Here is a 15,966-nt window from a genome sequence, read left to right as displayed (position 1 = left end):
CACGCGCGCCGCCCACGTGTGTACGCCTGGTCGTGGTACTTGGAGGCGTATTTATTCCGGCAGAATGATGACGTCACTGGAGTTCACCAGCCCCGCTGCCGCCGCCGCCGCCGCCGCGTCGCCGGCTAGGTCGGCGTTTTTGTCAGTGTATCTAATGGCTTGCAAAAGAGATATGCCACGACATCTGTGGTATGACTGGCGTATGTGCTTCCTGCCGACGGGGCTTCCCGCTGGCTTGAACTGGCATCCCTCTGGCTTAGCGAGGCTCGCCGGCAGCGATTCATTTGCTGTAAACGGCCTTTTTGAGATGCGTGGACCGGACTGTGTGTTTGACCTATAGTCCTATACTACCTGGGAACGCATGAGGTGAGCTTCGCAAGAAGTCCCGTTAGATCACAGCGGCCGCCTTTGAACGCGAGGCCTGGGATGTTTGTGGAATCTGCTGATGTCATAGCCCAGACCGGTCGAGGCCTCACTGGCCGCCTTAGGTTGCCACCTTGGACCGCAGGAACCACCTTGGAACGCCTAGTCCGGGCTCTGTATGGGGGCTGCTGAGATCAAAGTGGGAGTCGCCTCCCAACTATGCACCGGAGGTCTGCTTTGGAAATATAGCGCCAATCACCGCGGTTCACAACTAGTGCATGCCAAGCTGTCCGGCCAAGCTTAGCGGGGACATCCATATCCGGGATGCGGGACGATTTGACCTTCAGCGTGGCCTGGCTCGAGGGCCGTAAGCACCCGCGGGTGGATGACAGAAACCGGCGACGGCAAAGCTGCGAAAACGTTGAAACTGATATGGCCTGACCTGAACGAAATAACATTTGTCTACAGCGTCGGAATCAATACAGAAACGAACGGATACTCGCTGCAAAGTTTTCATGCAATAGCTGACGTGGCTGAAACCAACAGACGAGCAATGATTTCGTTCGAGATCACGCAAAACTCGAAACCACGCGCAGCGCCCGCTGAGGGAAGGATCCAGTGACGTCATGCTAATCTTGAGTGGATGGGACGCTAAAATCGCTCGATGATCCTACCCCTCACAAGGCCTTAACGTTGTTGGAACGTGCGGGGACAGTGGGGTGCCGGTCGGTCTGGACGATATCGCAGAATTTAAGACATGGGAGATAGTGGGGAGAGTACCGTTCCTCCTTTACAAACTGAACAGAAAGGAGAGGACTTGGAATCAATGTGCAAAGAAGTAAGGCTATTGTTGAATTAGTTTTTGGAGGTTTCGCTGTTTGCCCTTCTGCTGTGAAAATGTAAACAATACTGAATAAAACAACTGAATCAGGCACAGTCTGTTGCCGTACATTTGCAGGCTTTGGATCGGGGGCAGCTGAGCAGTTCTAAGAAATGTCTTAAAAATGTTCAATCTGTCCCAATAGCCCAGATGGTTATGCAACACCTGCAACACCTGCAATATCTGCACTAAACCACCTCCCATTAGGTCAGCCTGGTACTACAGCTGCTGGACATGAACAAATCCATGTGTTAAGTTTTAAGTGACAAATGAGATGAGCAGTGACTTGGCTCAGATACTGTGTGAATAATCATAACACTGCGAATGATTGGGCTTTATAACTAGCCAGGCAGCATCTGAAATTTGGTTCTTGAGAGAGAACAGAAGTGTTATCATTATATCCTGTAGTGAGAACAACAAAAACAGGATTTGTGCACAGATCCAGTCAGCATTGGCAGTATCAGGGCATTTTAAGACAGGATGCCTTTGTAAGGCATATTATGTGGGATGTGGTAAAGATTGAAAGAAGAGCTAAGAAATCTTGTATTTGAGCTGAGCCAAGCAACCTGATCTCTACACCTCTGCTGCATTATAACTATTTGCAGCTCACTCAGTTGTGGAAACTGTAACCTGCACTATCCAAAACTCTTGTAATGCCTTGGAAAGATCCTTCTGCAATCCTCCCTGACAAAAGGACTGCATGCAAACTGGTTGGTACCCTCCATGTAGATATCACTTACTTTTCATGATGTGAATTTTGAGTGGTCCTGGGTAGAAGTAAGCAGTTCCACAGAGCAGTTCAACTCTGACACTGCTGAGCTTTGTCCCATCCATGTGAAATATCTGAAGCAAACAATTAGTATCATTAAAACAAAAAAGCATGCATGCCTTTTGCCTATCAACCATTTTTATCCACAGATCCTCCTCCCCAGTGCACTTGGATTAAGGCTATGTGCAGAGTCTTGGAGGCATATACATTTTTTTATAAAATTGCATGTTTCCAGGATAGTTGATGTGCTATTATGTTGCTTATTTAGGCACTTTTTTGCATTTTAAATACACTGAGCTCTTGGTTTCAGGAGCTTATCAACAAGATACGATCAATGGAGCTGCATATCAAGCAGCTGCGAAACATCATTGCAAAGTCAGGCAGCGTCAAACCAAAGGCCACAAAAGGAAAACAGCGAGAATTCAACTATGGCAAGTATGTGTGTTCATTGTGTTGAGGCCAGAAATGATACCAATAACAAGCTTGAAAATATTGCATGTTTTGGTCTTTATTTGGCTTCTGTAACTCACTTCTTCAAGGAAAGTGTTAGGTTTCCTTTTGTCTGCACATATGAAGCATTTCCTTTATATTAATGTTACTGGGTATTTGCATGCTTCCAAACATCTTTAACTTTTCATTTGTATTTGAAGTATGTCTTGAATGATATAACACACTCAGCAGTGGATACTATGCAGCCTTGTCTGCCTCTCACCATGACAGCATTGTCAAAATTGGGGAGGAATCACTGTTCTTTTCTTTAGGGCACTGATAACATGCACCCTTTGAAGCCCACATGGTCATTCATGGAAGCATGGTGAATGTATGTAAATTAGCTTGAATTAGATAGGTTGGGCTACAAGTACTGGCTTTTACAAAAATGCTTCCTGCTTCCAAAGTGGGCCTATAAATTTGCATCCTTGCAAAAGTTAAAGCAATAATTACCTCACAGCTGCAAACTGTTCTCGCACATTACAGCGTTTTCAACTTTCAGTAACTGTGTATAGCACTGCTGTGATGAATGGCCAGCCTATTGATAGGGTTCAAGTGTAAATGCTGAGGATAACGTTTGATTTCGGCCGAATTGGCATGGCCGAAAACGTCGCCAGACTGGATTAGCGGGCTAGAGGTCTGTCATAACGCCATTTCTGAGCGAAATTCGAAGAAGTTGCGACTTGCTGTCTTGGTTTGATGATATAGCTGTGTCTGCTATGAGCTTTCTCACTGCGTCATAATAGTTTTGACTTTTACATGAAACCGATTGGATGAGAAGCAACTGACGGTACTTGCAGTGTTTCAGTGTTTTAGTTCGTAGCATTACTACCGAAAAGTATGGTCAACAGTGGCGACATTTAAAGTGTTGAGGACTGACAAGGTCGAGAACTGTCAAGAAATGCTAGTGGCAACCCACCATGGATATGTCATTACTTTGTCTTTGATTGCGGGGCGCACAATTTTTTTTTTTGTCTTGAAAACCGTTAAATCCGCAGGACAGACATGTTTTGCAAGCGAGGTATGGTGCTGCGTGGTAGCATGTGCTGCTGCAGCGTCATATTTTCGAAATATATGTCTTAGTTTTATTGCCGTAGATGTGGTCTCTATCACTCATAGATCATTTAGATTACATCCTCTACTAGCTAAGCCTGGGTCACAGGTTCACATGTGACTTCAGCTTTAGTCTTTCGGTCATAGCCGCAAGAACAGGGGTGTGTCAACGGTACCCCCACTTCCCAAACAAGTTTCTTGACCGTGGCTTGCGGTCACGGCCGGCAGGTACCGGCGGCGGCACATTCTGCTGCGCTTCTGCTACCTGGGTTGGGACTACCAGGGCTTCGCCAGCCAGGAGGACACGCCCTGCACCATTGAGGCGGAGCTGTTCCGATGTCTGGAGCTGACCCGGCTCGTGCGCGACCGCCAGACGGCCAAATACCACCGCTGCGGCCGCACAGACAAGGTAGCCGTCATCATCCCCCGGCTCTCATACCGGTGGTCGGCCGTCACTATCCCCCAGCTCTTTTACCGGTGGTCGGTCGTCACTGTCCCCCGGCTCTCTTACCGGTGTTCGGCCGTCACTGTCCCCCGGCTCTCTTACCGGTGGTCGGCCGTCACTATCCCCCGGCTCTCTTACCGGTGGTCGGCCGTCACTATCCCCCGGCTCTTACCGGCGTTCGGCCGTCACCATCCCCCGTCTCTCTTACCGGTGGTCGGCCGTCACTATCCCTCGGCTCTCTTACCGGTGTTCGGCCGTCACCATCCCCCGTCTCTCTTACCGGTGGTCGGCCGCCACCATCTCCCGTCTCTCTTACCGGCGTTCGGCCGTCACCATCCCCCGTCTCTTACCGGTGGTCGGCCGTCACCATCCTCCAGCTCTCTTTCCGGCGGTCGGTCGTCACCGCCCTCCAGCTTTCTTACCGACGTTCGGCCGTCACCATCCCCCGTCTCTCTTACCGGTGGTCGGCTGTCATCGTCCCCCAGCTCTCTCACTGGCGGTCGGCCGTCACCGTTACCCGGCTCTCTTACCGGTGGTCGGCCGTCACCATCCCCCGTCTCTCTTACCGGCGTTCGGCCGTCACCATCCCCCGGCTCTTACCGGCGTTCGGCCGTCACCATCCCCCGTCTCTCTTACCGGTGGTCGGCTGTCATCGTCCCCCAGCTCTCTCACTGGCGGTCGGCCGTCACCATCCCCGTCTCTCTTATCGGTGGTTGGCCGTCTCCATCCCCCGTCTCTCTTACCGGTGGTCGGCTGTCACCGTCCCCCAGCTCTCTTACCGGTGGTCGGCCGTCACCGTTCCCCGGCTCTCTTACCGGTGGTCGGCCGTCACCACCCCCCGGCTCTCTTACCGGCCGTCGGTCAGCCAACTGCCGCCCATGATGCTCCGCGATAGCATACCTGCCTCCGCCGTGCCAGGTGTGGCCATTGGTGACCGTGTGGTCAGGTCCGGTCCGTTTTAGCCAGGTGTAATAAATGCGTATATGAGTGTAAATATAAGTTCGTGGTTCCCGTCGCAATCCGTTCTTGCGCGAGTGCCAACCGTTTCTCCCGGGCATTGTACACTGACACGTTATCAGTGATACCCTGTCGGTCGTCTACACGCTGCCGGCTCGCCGTGGGCCGCCTTGACGTGCTCCGAGCTCCGGTTCTCCCAACGGGAGCCGGGTCGCCTCTGACGTGCTCCGAGCTCCGATGCTCCTATCGGGAGCCGGGCCGCCGCTGACGAGCTCCGAGCTCCGATGCTTCCATTGGGAGCCGGACCACCGCTGGCTTGCTCCGAGCTCCGATGCTCCTATCGGGAGCCGGGCCGCCGCTGACGAGCTCCGAGCTCCGGTGCATCCGCCACTGGTGTGCTCCGTGGTCCGGTGCTCCCGCTGGGAGCCAGGCCGCCGCTGACGAGCTCCGAGCTCCGGTGCTCCCGCCACTGGTGCACTCTGGGATCCGGTGCTCCCGCCGGGAGCCAGGCCGCCGCTGACGAGCTCCGGGCTCCGGTGCTCCCGCCACTGGTGTACTGCGGGCTCCGGTACTCCCGCCACGGGTGTACTCCGTGATCCGGTGCTCCCGCTGGGAGCCGGGCTGTCGCTGACGCATCACCGCCCCGCCGTCCCCAGGGCGTGTCGGCATTCAGCCAGGTGATCTCCTTGGACGTGCGAAGCCAGCAGCTGGCTGAGCCGGGCGAACCGGACGCGCCGGCTACCCTGCCGCCCGAACAGGAGATCAACTACGCCTTCATCCTCAACAAAGGTGCGCCGCAGCCGACCGGCGGCCGAAGCACGCTGGACACGTGCCCTGCGGCGGGCGCCGTGTTCACCTTGGCGTGGTTCGCCTGTTTTTGAGCTGCTCGCATCATGTGGAATTTCCGGAAACACCCGTTCACTGAGTTGACCTTAAGACGAGCACATAAAGTGGTAATCGGGACCGTGCGAAGAATCGTCTAAGTGGCGGCACCTACTCGTGGGAAAATCCTGCTCGTGCCGGCAACTGTTCAGTGTTTTAGTTCAGTCCTACTTCTGCCTGGCCGCTATTCGTTTGAGAATGATATGCCCGCTGTGTCCCGCGCTGTCGTCATTTCGCTGTTTGCCGCTCTCGTGCCTCTCACGCCACTCTCACGCTTTCCATACGTCTCTCGCACCGCCATCACGCCTCCCACGCCTCTCTTACACCTCTCGCACTCCACGTCGGCAGTGCTGCCTGCTGAAATCCGCGTGCTGGCCTGGAGCCCAGTCAGTCCAGAGATGAGCGCCCGCTTCGACTGCCGGGGCCGTACTTACAAGTACTTCTTTCCGCGCGGCCCGCTGGATCTGCAGGTGGGCCGGTAGCCAGCGACTCGCGCGCCATCTGTTCGGATGGCGCGCCGGGCCGGGGAGCTAATGGAGGGAGGCAGGGCCGGCGCGCCCTCTGCTCCGAACGGCGCCTGGCCGGGAGAGAGGGCCGGCCGGGCGGCCACACAGGGGCACGGACACGGCCTTCCCAGTCGTGGCTTCTTCGGAGGCGCACCGCCCCTGGGACAATCTGTTCTGAGCGTTCTCCCTCTAGCGTCCCTTCTCCTGGACGCAAAATGGCCGCACCACCAAACAAAAACAGGCGTCCTCTGTTTTTGTGCACGGAACCATTTGATAGGCGTAATGACATTAAACAAGTTGAGTACAGTTGTTAGCTTATAATCTCGAATTGTTGAAAGCAATAGTAGTAACGGCCTGGGTGGGAACCAATGGATGTCATTGAATGTTTTCCGACGGCATCTCGAAATTACGCATAACATAGACTCCTAGTACCTAACTTTGTAACGCAAAGTCCTCGATGCGTTGTCAAAATCACATTGTGTCGCGAATCGAACGATCGCCGCGTTTATGTTTAGAACCATGACCTTGATGGCAGGCAAAATATGATATCGTGGTCGCAACCTGTGGCATGTGAAATCAGGTAATACGGGTCATGCCTCCTACAAAGGCCCCATCCCGTTACCGAAAGAACCGGATATCGCACGAGAACGAAACAGACTGCGCTCGATAGCGCCCTTCAGACGGCACCAAAGTTGGAGTCATGCTGTCTGAAATATTTCATACCAGATCATGACATGTCAAAAAGTGTTGCCACGAACATTCCGTTGTGTGTGTGTGTGTTATGTGCGCGCGTGCGTGCGTGCGTGCGTGCGTGCGTGCGTGCGTGCGTGCGTGCGTGTCATTGGGGCTTTACGACGCACTCAGCTGCTGAGGCTATATGGCGTCGCCTGCCTCTCACCCTGGCGGGAAGGGCGGTCACCGAGGAGAATCGAACCCCGTACCTCTGGTTTCCCAGGCGCGCAGTGGTCAACGTAGACGCGTTAGCCACTACACTGCCGGCGCCACCCACTCCGTTTTGTCACGCTCGACTCGGGTCGGCGTTGGATGACCCAATGACCCAATTACATTTACATGATAATTTCATCATACAGTACGACGGGCAAGATGCAGCAAGTAATGGCGTAAAGCTCTTGAAACGCGTAATCTAGCGACTAATGTAACGACTAGCTTACGTTACTGGGCGTTTTCACGCGAACCGCCAACGACATGGCATCGATGACCGGCTGGTCACTCGTGGCTTGGGGAAGAAAATATCTTCAGACTTTTCACAAAGCGTTTAGAAAGTGCCGAAACGAGTCACTGAAAGTTACAGCGTCATGCACTTGGTAGTACAGACGATATTCTAGAAAGACTGCGGGGCTCTGAGATCCTTCGTGCAATGGCTAACCAACGAGAACCCCGGATATGTCATGCCTGCCTTGCGTAGAGTTAGCGCTGGGCGTTGGTCTGTCCGTCCTTCCGTACATGATTGTACATACTTCCTTGATGTCAATGAAATTGCGGTATGCGGAAGGAAATGTAAAGAGCTCGTAACAAGAGGGTTTGTCGTTAGAAATGGACGCCTCGTGGTATATATCGCACAAATCTAAATAAGCATCCGCTGTTTCACTGGTTGTGTCCCTGGTGGATGACATACATCGTTAAGACATCGGAAGCGGATGCCCCGCAAATCGACTCCCAATAAGTTTGAATCCGCTCTGACCCGCATGGTTGTGTCTCTGATATTGGCGCTGGTAATTTGCACGGATGTGATCGTTTGGGCTGCTCGGATGTGGGCGCACACCCACGGTAACGCTCACGCAGGCGTGACGCGCTGGACGATGATCCGGGTTGGCCGCCGGCGGTAAAGGTCGCGCCGGTCCCGCCGTGCGGTCGCTGACCTTTGACCCGGCCCGCCCGCTCGGCACCGCGCCTGCACAGCTGACGGCGCGTGTCAGCCAATGCGGGCGTCATCTGGTGTCATATGATAGGGTGTGGGTTTTGTCAGCGCTTGATTGGTTTATCGCGTCGGCCGGGTCGGCTCTCGCGCCTCCCGTTGGCGCCGTGTAAAGCTGTCGATGTCGGAGTGGTCCCAGTTTATGGGGTTTCCGGTCGTGAGAAGGGGTCGGTTTGCTCTAAAGCCGCCCAATGTGACGTGGCCATAAATGATCTGGCCTGCTGAGATTGCGATTTATCTGGACATTTGCTGGTGTCGTGGATCCTCGAGGCATACGAATGGGGCTAAGTTATTAAGATCGAGTTAAGCTTCAATGTGCAGGCAAGTGACGCACGCTGCTCGCGCCTTGTCTGGAGAATGGTCTCAAATGTCTCACATCGAGCAAATTACCAACGCTCAACTACGGCCGAAGCCCCGCAACGTCGTGTTCTTGTTTCCACTATCAAAGGGATGTTCGTGCCAAAGTGTTTTACCTGATATCACTGCATTAGCACATTTCCAGCGCAATCGCGTAGCATTTAACGCCCTGCGGCAGTGGGCAACAAATGACCACCGCAGTCGGAGCGCCGTTAAGCCCAAATCACCACCACTGTGCGGCTTCTTCACTTATCAATTGGGCATGCACGGTCAGTCTTGGATAATGATGCTCACCGCATGTGTATTTTAATCCTGTGTTATCCATCCAGAGCACGTCTTTTACCGGCTGAGCAATCACTAACGGTCTGATAACATCTTTGGGTTAATGCGTAATGCAGACAGTTTACTATCCATTATCCATCATTCATGTGTGCTTCGTCCAGCCCGCCGCAGGCCTAATGTTCGCTTCTGATTTATTGCATACATTACACGCCCGGAGATATCTTTTGACATGTCTTGGAGATGCCTTGTGTCTTCATCACAGCTCACCGTTTGCATGTTAAATCCATCCATCCACTTCGCCGGTTTTCTCGGCATCAGGGTCTTTCGTTTGATGACATGTTCTTGATAGCCTCCTGACAGCCTCCTCAGCTGACACACAATTGTCAGACCCAAGTTTTCCGCACACGGCATGTTCTTTTAGTAATAAAATTGCTAAGTTGACAGCAGGTGGAACATTGCCGTATCCGAGAAGGTGTGTAAGATAAGTTAAGATTGTCTGGTGTTCGACAGGTATTGTATATTTTCGTCATGCATGGGTTCCATATCGGTCTCACGATTGCGTGCCGTAAAATAACTCATTCTGTTCATCTGCCAGAATGTACATGAGACCCAGCGGGCTCCCCACTATGCCTGTCGTGAAGTCAAGCTCTTGTGTTAGAACACACCAGTGAATAATCCTCTGCGATTATTACAGCCTTGTAGACTTACGGCATTTGCATGTGAAGCTCAAGAAATGGAGTCTTCTGTTCCAATGTTCAACTGTTTGCTTCAGTGTGGGGGAAGAAATTATGCTGCATGTCCGTATCTGTTAGCCGAGTCCGTGCCGTCTCCTGACCGTGTCTGCCAGCCGGGTCCGTGCCGTCTCTTGACCATGTCTGTCAGCCGAGCCCGTGCGGTCTCCTGACCATGTCTTTCGGCCGAGCCCGTGCCGTCTTCTGACCATGTCTGTTAACCGAGTCCGTGCTGTCTCCTGACCATGTCTGTCAGCCGAGTCCGTGCCGTCTCCTGACCATGTATGTTAGCCGAGTCCGTGCCGTCTCCTGACCATGTCTGTCAGCCGAGTCCGTGTCGTCTCCTGACCATGTCTGTCGGCCGAGCCCGTGCCGTCTCCTGACCCTGTCTGTCAGCCGAGTCCGTGCTGTTTCCTGACCATGTCTGCCAGCCGAGTCCGTGCCGTCTCCTGACCATGTCTGTCAGCCGAGTCCGTGCCGTCTCTTGACCATGTCTGTCAGCTGGCCGAGTCCGTGCCGTCTCCTGACCGTGTCTGCCAGCCGAGTCCGTGCCGTCTCCTGACCGTGTCTGTCAGCCGAGTCCGTGCCGTCTCCTGACCCTGTCTGTCAGCCGAGTCCGTGCTGTCTCCTTACCATGTCTGTCAGCCGAGTCCGTGCCGTCTCCTGACCATGTCTGTCAGCTGGCCGAGTCCGAGCCGTCTCCTGACCATGTATGTCAGCTGGCCGAGTCCGTGCCGTCTTCTGACCATGTCTGTTAACCGAGTCCGTGCCGTCTTCTGACCATGTCTGTTAACCGAGTCCGTGCTGTCTTCTGACCATATCTGTCAGCCGAGCCCGTGCCGTCTCCTGACCATGTCTGTCAGCCGAATCTGTGCCGTCTCCTGACCATGTCTGTCAGCTGGCCGAGTCCGTGCCGTCTTCTGACCATGTCTGGTAATCGAGTCCGTGCCGTCTTCTGACCATGTCTGTTAACCAAGTCCGTGCTGTCTCCTGACCATGTCTGTCAGCTGGCCGAGTCCGTGCCGTCTCCTGACCGTGTCTGCCAGCCGAGTCCGTGCCGTCTCCTGACCGTGTCTGTCAGCCGAGTCCGTGCCGTCTCCTGACCCTGTCTTTCAGCCGAGTCCGTGCTGTCTTCTGACCATATCTGTCAGCCGAGCCCGTGCCGTCTCCTGACCATGTCTGTCAGCCGAATCTGTGCCGTCTCCTGACCCTGTCTTTCAGCCGAGTCCGTGCTGTCTTCTGACCATATCTGTCAGCCGAGCCCGTGCCGTCTCCTGACCATGTCTGTCAGCCGAATCTGTGCCGTCTCCTGACCATGTCTGTCAGCTGGCCGAGTCCGTGCCGTCTTCTGACCATGTCTGGTAATCGAGTCCGCGCCGTCTTCTGACCATGTCTGTTAACCAAGTCCGTGCCGTCTCCTGACCATGTCTATCAGCCGAGTCCGTGCCGTCTCCTGACCACATTGGTCATCGGAGCTCGTTTTGCCTTCAGGCGATGCAGGCCGCCGCTGACCGGCTGTGCGGCCACCACGACTTCCGCAACATCTGCAAGATGGACGTGGGCAACGGCGTGCTGGAGTACCGGCGCCACCTGCGCCAGGTCACCGTCCGCCCGCTGGAGGGCGGTGCCGATGACGGCTACCAGATGTGCCAGCTGGTGGTGCGCGGCAACGCCTTCCTCTGGCACCAGATCAGGTGCGGGCCCGCTGCCATTCTCCGCAGCTGCCGGCTGGTATCTATGCTGCCGAGCGGTGTTTGGTGTAATGGGTGCTGACGCAGAGTCATGCAGTGTTGTGGGTTTCCAAGCTGTCGTTTTGTGAAGTGCGCAGTGGCCCTGATCTCCAGCCTACGCTGTGTCTAGCTGTAGCTGCTCAACTGCCGTGCCTTGCCTGAGTTAGTGCGTACGCGCGCTGTTTTACATGCACGTAGGATCAGGGTGTGACCACTGGCCCGTGCGCGGCAGGTGCATGATGGCCGTGCTCTTCCTGGTGGGAGAGCACCTGGAGGACGCGTCGGTGGTGGACCAGCTACTCGACGTGCAGGCCAACCCGAGGTCAGTCGGCCAGCTGGAGTCTGCCCCGCGGGGGGCCCCCACTCGGTGTGTGGCCCCACGCGGGCCATGCCGCCTCACGACTCGGCGTCGGCCCGGTGCACCGTCCCTGGCGATAGATGACGCGAGCAGACAACGCAAACAGGAATATCGGCCACAGGACGCGATGAATATCGCCCAGGCTACGTGGCCAACAGGCCGAGGGAAAATAACCCACTGTCCGCATCACGGTAGTTAGTGTCCGCGTAACAGGCTCTGTTTAATGAGAAGTCTGCTCTCAGTCCTACTCCAGCGAATGACGGATGCCACGAGATGTATTTGAGAACGGCTGGAGCGCGCCGCTGACGGTCGGCCGCGCCGCAGGAAGCCGCAGTACAGCATGGCCTCGGAGCTGCCGCTGAACCTTTATGACGTGGAGTACGACAGCGTGGCGTGGCACCACGACCCGGCGGTGCTGCTGGAGGTGACGGAGACGCTGCAGCGACTCTGGACGGAGACGGCCGTCAGGTGAGCCGAGCCGACCCAGGCAGGACAGGAGGACGCGGGGCAGAGGACAGGGCAACGGCAGGTGAGCCGGCTCAAGCAGGACAGGAGGACACGGGGCAGAGGACGGGGCGACGGCAGGTGAGCCGGCCGAGGCAGGACGGGAGGACACGGGGCAGAGGGCAAGGTGACGGCAGGTGAGCCGGCCCAGGCAGGACAGAAGGATACGGGGCAGAGGACAGGGCGACAGCAGGTGAGCTGGCCCAGGCAAGATAAGAGGACGCGGGGCAGAGGACAGGGTGACGGCAGGTGAGCCGACCCAGGCAGGGCAAGAGGACGCGGGGCAGAGGACAGGGTGACTGCAGTTGAGCCGACCCAGGCAGGTCAGGAGAACGCGGACAGAGGCCGGGGCAACGGCAGGTGAGCCGACAGAGGGAGGACAGCATCACGCCAGGGACAGAGAGGAGGGCGCACAGGATAGTGTCTGGTGGTTCAGAAGGCAGAGGACAGGATTGCATCGGATGAAATCACCATGATTTCTCCCAAATCTGTGCCCAACGCAGCGTGCTACCCAATGGAAATTGATGCCCATTAGGTCGTCCAGCCCGTGAAGTCTTGAGCGACAGCATGCAATCTTTTATATATATATATATATATATATATATATATATATATATATATATATACGTTTTGTGTGACTGCGGCGTGCCGTGGCGTAGAAACATCGGAGCAGTGCTGATAGTGACAGTGGCAATTATGTGAGGATAGTGCGTGGGGGGGGGGGGGGAGACACAGGAGTGGTTTCCCTGGTGATACATTGTTATGCGGAGCGAGCTTGCCGCAATCTTCGAGGCGCATGTGCGTACCCGAAAAGGTCTTAAGTCTTGGAAAATATCAGTGTGTGTAATGGTAATAGGTAAATACAGATATCCTGGGAGATGCGGCGAACAGATGACATTGTGTCGTGCCGCAAAAAGGGATGGCTGGACACCGCATCGCATAACTATTAAAGGAAGCCAGCAGTGGTGGTGCAATTTGGGAAGGTGGGCATACGTGAATCTGTCTCACCGCCGGTCCCCTAAAGAGGAGCACAGTAACGGTTGCTGTGTGGATGTGGTCAAAGTCATCAGTTACACCCCAGATCCGAAAACGGCAGGCCTTATAAGGCTTCATGGAAATAACTGAGGGTTAAACAGCCCGTCTCACTAGGAGGAGCTCAGGTCCAACTGCGTTGACGACGTTCGACAATGTGGTAGTTGTTCTTGTTTTGCTTTTGTGTTTGTTGACTGGGTACAGCTGACGGACCCTGTATTCTAAAGTTCATATACAGCCAGTTATCAACACAACGAGAATGGGAGGCTGAGAGAACTGTTGTACGACACACAGCACATGTACGTGCCTGATACCGATACAGCGCATACAGCATGTTGCATAACGCGTTGAATAGTATTTTCCACGTGGCTGGCGGCCCATGTGGATGCTTTGGTCGCCAGATGGATTAATTGTAATCTCTAACGACGGTTGAAAATTCCACTTCGGAAACGAACATGGCCGTGACGAGGTTACCGGGGGTTCGTGGTGTGGGTGGAGCAACAAGAGAACAATGTCACTGGTCATGCGTTCTGCCCGTATGGCACCAGCGTGCAGCGAAGTAAGCGTGCCAGCGTTTGTTGAGGGTGGAAAGACAAACATGCCTTGATTTCCCGTACCGATAGCGTACAAATCACCAACTGTAGTGCAAATGTATTCATGCAAAAGATTCGCCCAACCATAAAGATTTATATCTTGCATCGCAAGCACTATATCACCCTCAATCGTTTAAAGCACGTGCTCCAGTTGAGTCCCTTTCGTAAGAGGCAGAGTTGTGGGGAGTTCTGAGTTAAGAGGCAGAGTTGTGAGGAGTTCTGAGTTAAGGGGCAGAGTTGTGAGGAGTTCTGAGTTAAGAGGCACAGCCAGAGTTCTGTGCGCCTTGCCACTTCATCGATAACCTTGCTGCACATACCAGGGGTGGCCTTGGGCATCTCCTGGCTGAAAGCCCTCTTCAGGTCACCGGGCCTCTGAGACTTCCTGTGGACACGGAATTTCAGGAACATCATAGATAAACATCTAGAGGAGTCGGATCCGGCGAGTGGGCCGTCCATATGCCGTCAGTCTTTCGTCTGATGATGCGTGCTCCGAAGTGGTCCTCCAGCCGTGTCAGGACCGTCTTTGACGTGCAGAGGGTGGGCCGTCACGCTTTAGCCATTTGCTCTTTATTTTACCCGTCTCTCAAAAGCTTCTCACGTAAGCGCAAAATCGTGTTGGTCGAGGGGCGTAGCAGGTTTTTAAGCGAGCTTCGGATGCGTTTACGCTGCGACGATGGATCTCGACCAATGTCGATTGACAGCTGTTATCTTTTGTTCTGTGCGAACATCTTCATTGTGGCAAATATGTTTGAGATTCGTCGACTAAATTCCAGAGCGTGTACTACAAACGGAACGGGAGAACACATACTTGTGAGATATTTGGCGCTGCGAAACGCCTATCACATCAGGTCATATTTTGGTACAGTTATTACGGACGTGCATATCAGCCGAAAAATGTGAGGAGGTCCTGATGTGTTCAGCGGTGGGCGATGACGAGCTTTGCGGTCAGATTCCGAACTTTGGGAATCCCGGTGTTCCCTCGTCGGTGACCTCGTATTCTGGTGTTTTCCCCACATGAAAACGGAAATGCTGTCGCGCCCTTGCGGGCCGGCCGCGTTGCGGGATCTTTAGGGCCCAAGGTCATATAAAGGTCATACTCGGGCTGCCCGTGCCAAAGGTTCTCCTCGTCAATGGCAGATGCGGAGGTCTTTGTTGGGATTCAAGCCCACACGGTCGTCTGCCCTGAGCCCACGGCATCTGCAACCGGAGTGAAAGCTGGTTTTCTGCTTTAGTGTTGGGACGACGGTGTCCAAACACGGTGCAAAGTGAGTCGCTTACGGTTGACATACAACAGAAACCTGATGGGCATGTAAAGCACCGGAACAACCTGAGATGAATGTCAAACTCCGGGAATGTGCCGTTTCCGTTGGTCGTGTAAAAGATTACCCAATGTTTGAAATGTCGACGGGATGTCGACGGAAAATGTCTTTTCGAAGCATAGTCCATGTCGGAACCGGATATGAGGCCTCACTGACTCTTACGTTTGGATCTCGGAGATATTTGGTGTTAGGACAACGTCTCCTCGCGATGGAGCAGATGTGTTCGTGGGAGGACAATGTCTCCTCGCGATGGAGCAGATGTGTTCGTGGGAGGACAATGTCTCCTCGCGATGGAGCAGATGTGTTCGTGGGGGGACAATGTCTCCTCGCGATGGAGCAGATGTGTTCGTGGCAGGACAATGTCTCCTCGCGATGGAGCAGATGTGTTCGTGGGAGGACAATGTCTCCTCGCGATGGAGCAGATGTGTTCGTGGCAGGACAATGTCTCCTCGCGATGGAGCAGATGTGTCGTGGGGGGACAATGTCTCCTCGCGATGGAGCAGATGTGTTCGTGGGAGGACAATGTCTCCTCGCGATGGAGCAGATGTGTTCGTGGCAGGACAATGTCTCCTCGCGATGGAACAGATGTGTTCGTGGGAGGACAATGTCTCCTCGCGATGGAACAGATGTGTTCGTGGGTCCACCCCAGACTCCGTGCGCGGTTACCCAAAACGTCAGCGTCTCATATGTTATGGTCTGTTTGTCGTGGCAGTCCAGCTTTCAACACCCGTGTTTGACGATCTGATCCGTTTTCACGAATATTGTCGCCCTATACTGGCA

At 54.4% G+C, this 15,966-nt stretch overlaps 1 protein-coding gene across 1 annotated transcript in view; it reads left to right on the top strand.

Moving 5' to 3' along the window:
* The first annotated feature begins 1,071 nt into the window (after positions 1 to 1,071).
* The window catches only part of LOC119111180 (tRNA pseudouridine(38/39) synthase), a 29,215-nt gene continuing 14,320 nt past the window's right edge, over positions 1,072 to 15,966 (top strand). The window contains exons 1-8 of the mRNA XM_037235004.1: positions 1,072 to 1,088; positions 2,323 to 2,447; positions 3,783 to 3,963; positions 5,613 to 5,745; positions 6,187 to 6,308; positions 11,142 to 11,344; positions 11,613 to 11,702; positions 12,063 to 12,206. Of these exons, the coding sequence (XP_037090899.1) occupies positions 2,347 to 2,447; positions 3,783 to 3,963; positions 5,613 to 5,745; positions 6,187 to 6,308; positions 11,142 to 11,344; positions 11,613 to 11,702; positions 12,063 to 12,206 (974 nt within the window). The 5' untranslated portion in view covers positions 1,072 to 1,088; positions 2,323 to 2,346. The remainder of the gene's footprint in view (positions 1,089 to 2,322; positions 2,448 to 3,782; positions 3,964 to 5,612; positions 5,746 to 6,186; positions 6,309 to 11,141; positions 11,345 to 11,612; positions 11,703 to 12,062; positions 12,207 to 15,966) is intronic.

Source organism: Pollicipes pollicipes, unplaced genomic scaffold, assembly GCF_011947565.3.
Source record: "Pollicipes pollicipes isolate AB1234 unplaced genomic scaffold, Ppol_2.1 Scaffold_7261;HRSCAF=8764_pilon_pilon_pilon, whole genome shotgun sequence".
Classification (NCBI taxonomy): domain Eukaryota; kingdom Metazoa; phylum Arthropoda; class Thecostraca; order Pollicipedomorpha; family Pollicipedidae; genus Pollicipes; species Pollicipes pollicipes.
This window is presented reverse-complemented; position numbering and strand designations above follow the sequence as displayed.